The sequence below is a fragment of the Aplidium turbinatum genome, chromosome 12 (assembly GCF_918807975.1).
Source record: "Aplidium turbinatum chromosome 12, kaAplTurb1.1, whole genome shotgun sequence".
In the NCBI taxonomy this organism is placed as follows: Eukaryota; Metazoa; Chordata; class Ascidiacea; order Aplousobranchia; family Polyclinidae; genus Aplidium; species Aplidium turbinatum.
In genome coordinates this window covers 12,942,236-12,947,229 of record NC_137483.1, presented here as the reverse complement: position 1 = coordinate 12,947,229, position 4,994 = coordinate 12,942,236, and the positions used below count along the sequence as shown (strand labels likewise).

The following is a 4,994-nucleotide window of genomic DNA, read 5'->3' as shown; positions in this document are numbered from 1 at the left end:
TGCATTACACAAGACATGCATTTTCTAACAAAGATAAATACAGTAGCAGCTTGCCGTATGTTAAACTTGGTGGTTCATTGAGGACTTATTATACAGGTTAAAATTACGTCACAGGCAGTACAGTATTTGCTAACTAGGCATACAAAACTTGCAGTAATTGAGAGCGTAATACAGGACATTGAGCCCATGCTTTGCTTTCTTTGGCAATAATGCTTCTGACCAAAGATTTGGTGAACTTTGGAAAATACGGTTGTTGACAAATGTGGCCGAGAATCAGCGAAAGTCCCCTCAAGTCATCAACCGGTTCAAGCTTTTTGTCCTCGCTTTTGATCAATCCCATTTTGACAAGAATTGCGTTCAAAATCAACATGGGCGTGTTTGGATACTTGTCCAATGCATCGAAGGCCAATATGTCGACACATTGATAGACAGCATTCCGGAGAACTTCGGAGGTGGCTTCCTCACAGGTGAACATGTTGGCAAGGCAACCTTCATCCAATAAATCTGAAAAACATTGGTAATTTATTTGATCTGTATTTTAAGACCCTGAGAGTTGTAAGACCCTTGACTGTATAAGATTAGGGGTTGTCAATAAAAGATGTCCGCAGTCAGGGGGGTTGCAAATAGCGGATTTTTCTATGACACAGTGCGGTGATTTTGGGGGGAAGCGGGTCATTTTTTTGCAATTTTCTGAGGACATCCTTTCATGGATAGCCCCTAATCTTATACGTGAAGCGGCTGCAAGCTGGGCAAACAGTAAAATCAGCTTATATTGGCTCATTCGGTTGTGCTTTGTGGCAGCTAAAAAAATGTATATCGTATAAGTTAAAATAACTTACCGATTTGTATATCTCATTTATTATTAAACAGCATTACGACAATAATTTAAAAATAAAAATTTATATCCCATGTTAAAAACACACGCTATACCTGCGAGGGTAGCTAATGCATTAGCTGTCGCATTAGCGTTCGTAACAAACTCAGCAACTTCCTCTAAAAGTTGCCCTCGTTGATCGGCTGTCATGTTCCGAATGCTGGTTCGTGTCACCGATGTAAAGAAGTTTTTAGCAGTTAAAATAACCGACGGCTCTGAAGAATCGTTCTCTTTGAGTGGCCTTACACTACCGTTCACGATTTCGTCAACATCTCCATGTGATGATTCATCTGCACCAGAGTCACTCTCATCTTCAGAGGCAGAGCCTTCATCGTCACTAAGAGTACCGAGTGCATCTGGACATTGGAATTCTCTTGCAAGATCCTTGACCTCTTCCACACCATCTTCACCAAACTGGTTACCATTTAGTTCTAACACTTCAAGAACTTCTTTTTTAGCTAATGCTTCACAAATTTTCAGTCCACCCTCCAGTTGAATTTCACCGAACGATAAAGTCAAGCATTTCAGATTGGGATTTGACTGCATGAGCGCTTTTGCAATTGCTTTGGCTCCCTCTGTCCTGACCAAACAATCTCCAAAATTGATTATTTCCAAACTGTCAATATTTTCTATTCCTTCTGCCATCGGAATGGCTCCATCCACGGTGAACGTATTGTCATTGAGATTGAGATGACGCAAATGAGGACTGCACTTAACTGCATCAGCCAACGCTGCAATTCCTTCATGTTGGATACCATTTTGTGGCAGTTGAATGTCTTCTAACGTGCCAATAGTTTTGAATGCTTTAGCAAGGGCTATGGCTCCAGGATTCTCAAGTCTGTAAAACAACAGAGCGTCAAATATCAACAGAGTTTAAAACCATTCTTGCTTGCAATACAATGAAATGCTTAACTCATAATTCAAAACAAAATCAGATAAAAGAAATTTGATGAAAAAGAAGAGTTTGCTTGGTTTCGAAAATGTTTCAATGAGCATTGATAAGTCTGAATAATGACTAAATGTCCAAAACAAATTGCGAGATAACATAGCAAAAAACAATAAAGAACAACTACAAACAGAGCTTTATAATCCATCTTTGGGGTCTCATCAGTGCAGTTATTATTAGGCATCTCACACGATTTACAAAGAGAAATCGATATGTTTTCCCTTTTGTAAACTGTTGAAAACATACCTATTTCTCCCAGCTACAAATGTTTTGAGAGCCAACGGCTTGTTGACTTCTTTGCTTTTCTTGTGGCATGCAACAAGTGTATCGGCTAGAAGGATGCCTCCTCCACCCAATCCATTATTATTGAATCGAAGCTCTTGAAGTGTGTAAGCACTTTCACTTTGAAGAAGTGCAACTAATGGCTGAAATAAAACAGAAATCAATCCCTAAACATTGGATCAAAGTGCTTTTGAGAATACACTTATCGTACATGCATCACAAATAATAGAAAAGTTTGAACTAGACTATATATACATCTTAAATTAAAAATTTTAAAGTTTTTAATTACATATGAAACTGAAAGGTGCTTTTTATGAACTAAGCAAAAGCGACAATAAAGTTCACAAACATAAAAACCAGTAATTCATGTCAAAACAAATTCTTAAGGTTGATTGAAACTTTTGCAAGTTCTTAACATAATCTAAGGTACCAGTACTACGACACATAGAGGTTGTACAATTGTACAATGTACAAATATTAACAAATGTATTTTATATTATAGCATTGTACCTTTATACAATCAGCACCAAATGCATTATCACATAAATCCAACTCCACTAAATGAACATTGGCTTCCATCATAGCATTTCCAAGATATTGTAAAGATTTTGGAATTTCTGAACGTAATCGTCCAGTGAACATATCTGCCCATAAACATCTTTCTAGCTCTGGCTTTTTCCGTAATGCATTAGAAATCTCTTGTGCTGCATCTACCCCCACTGTATTCCCAACAAGTTCAAGCACTTGCAAATCTTTACAATTGTTTATTGCCTCTACTATTTCAAAGGCATCTTCTTTGTTATCTAATTTCAAGGCACGCCCTTTAAAAGTTACTTTATTTTCCTGCTTGACCTTTGTTTGTTCAAGTAAATCAGCTACTTGATTGATATCAACTTCACCTTTCTCCATATCAAGCAAATTAGCTTAAAATATCTTGAAAGAAAGCACAAATAGAATACATTTTAACAACACATGCATAATATCTATTAATTCAAACCAGTTTTTGGAACAGCATCTTTAAATTTTTATCACACCGATGCCTTACATATAAAAATATAACACAGACTATAAGTAAAAAAAAAATAGGAAGTGGTTATTTTTTCCACAATCAGGTGTTGCCAGAGTTAGGATTAAAGTTAGGAAGGGTTAAGGTAAGGGTTAGAGTTAGGAATAATATTAGGGTTTTGATCTTCCCAGGACTAAAAAAAATTTCCAAAATACAAGTTTTTGTTTTTAACAGCTTTAAACTTTTCTCAAATTAGGGCAGAATTCCTTATCTGGCAACACTATTCAGGCTATTATTACACTATATAGTGTAAATATAGCCACAGCCAAGAAAATAATCTCTTATGTATAACTTGATAACACATTGTAATACAGACGAAATCGGTTAATAGTATACTGCTTAAACGTATCAATCGATTATTTGAATCAAAACCTGAAATCCCAAACCAAATCCAATCTGATGTTAAGTAAAAACATCGGTTAAGCGCATACCGCTTAAAAGAATAAGTCGGATAAAAGCATCAGGATTTGCTTCTAGTTTGCATACTTCATTCATTTAATCGTATAATTATACCCGTTAGCGAAAAGAGAAGGTCTCTTTTTTGCTTCGCATTATTGTCTGCAATGTTCAAAGGCGAAATGAAGCAAAGGTGAGACAGATGCATGCGCTCAAAACAAAGACAAGTGTCTGTAATCCCAGGCCATAATCTTATGTGCTAGACATGGCACTACAAAGAACCAATTTTCGCACAGCTGGGCTTCATTAAAACAGAAGAGTACACAAAAAGAATAATCACACTAAAGAAGTTTAAATGCTTTTGATGTCATCCGTCGGCGACTGGCCTTCCAAGGAATGGACATGGACAAATTATTTCGGGTTAAGAGGGAAGTGTTGGAAAGCATGTCCTAAAGTTTTTACCAGAAAACTTTGGAGAGTTTTTTTTATATTGCTGAAAAAAAGTAGCCTACTGCTGTGAAATGCAGTGCATAATTTCATTTGTGCAGTTTCGTTCAGTTGAAGAACATTGCAAATTAATTATTTTACCAGACAACGCAAAAGACTTGAAAAAAAAACTTTGCGATTTCAAAACAATGAGTGTGAGCCGTGTTTTTCTACCATACCACTATTTTCGTAGGCCACGTTCCATACTCAAAACTACACAGCTGGTACGAGCTAAAAATAGCATGCTTGAATCAAAAACGTCAACATCAAAGTTTGCGTTGTGATGAAACAGAGATCGGTGAGATTAAAAGAAGTCCGATTGCCGCAGTTTGCAGAAAAATGCTTTGATCATACCTGCTCAGCCAAGTCAGCAAAGCTGGTTTTTTTACATTGTTTCAACGTCTGCAGTTGATAAATCAATGTAAAAAGGACCAGTTTTGCTGGCTGGAACATACAGCATGGTGTTATGTAACACAGAACTAGTAAACTCTTTAAAGTTTAACCAGAATTGTAAACAGTTGCAGGAAGTATCAGTTGTAATGTGCGTTGCAGCCTAGTCAACACAGACATCTTCCCAACAATTACGCCCATTTACAATAAACCTTTTTTTTTTAATAAATTGGTTAAACGAATCAATCGTATAATCGTATCAAAACGTCTGGCAAATAGGTGATTCGATTAACCGATTTCGTCTGTATTGTATAAACTTCATGTCTAGGTCTATACCAGGTTGTAGGTTTGAATTCAGTCAATAAGATAAGTCCAGTGTCCACCCTCAAGCATGCAACTGTGTCTTTTCGTAGAACATAGCCATAGAATGAAACCTTTAGACATGAGTATTGGAGAAGCTGTGCTATGCTCAAAAGGTTGTTGCTGCCTGTGGTTGGTTGTGTCTTAGCAAGACATTTAATGGCATGCAAACTACCTAGGAATAGCTAACGTGA

General features: G+C 36.7%; 1 protein-coding gene across 1 annotated transcript; it reads right to left on the bottom strand.

The window, feature by feature from the left end:
- Positions 1-3,385, bottom strand: LOC145780761 (ran GTPase-activating protein 1-like). Its single transcript, XM_082592389.1, has 4 exons — positions 2,613-3,385; positions 2,067-2,245; positions 931-1,712; positions 1-504 (listed from the first exon to the last, which is right to left on the bottom strand). The coding sequence occupies exons 1-4, from the start codon at positions 3,009-3,011 to the stop codon at positions 134-136; spliced, it is 1,731 nt and encodes a 576-aa protein (XP_082448515.1). The 5' UTR covers positions 3,012-3,385; the 3' UTR covers positions 1-133.
- Positions 3,386-4,994: the final 1,609 nt, after the last annotated feature.

Coding starts and splice junctions, on each gene's coding strand:
- LOC145780761 (XM_082592389.1), bottom strand. CDS start 3,011: ATGGAGAAAGGTGAAGTTGATATCAATCAAGTAGCTGATTTACTTGAA. Junction 2,246..2,612: donor TTGGTGCTGATTGTATAAAG/GTACAATGCTAT, acceptor GTTTTATTTCAG/CCATTAGTTGCACTTCTTCA. Junction 505..930: donor TGCATTAGCTACCCTCGCAG/GTATAGCGTGTG, acceptor AATGTTTTTCAG/ATTTATTGGATGAAGGTTGC.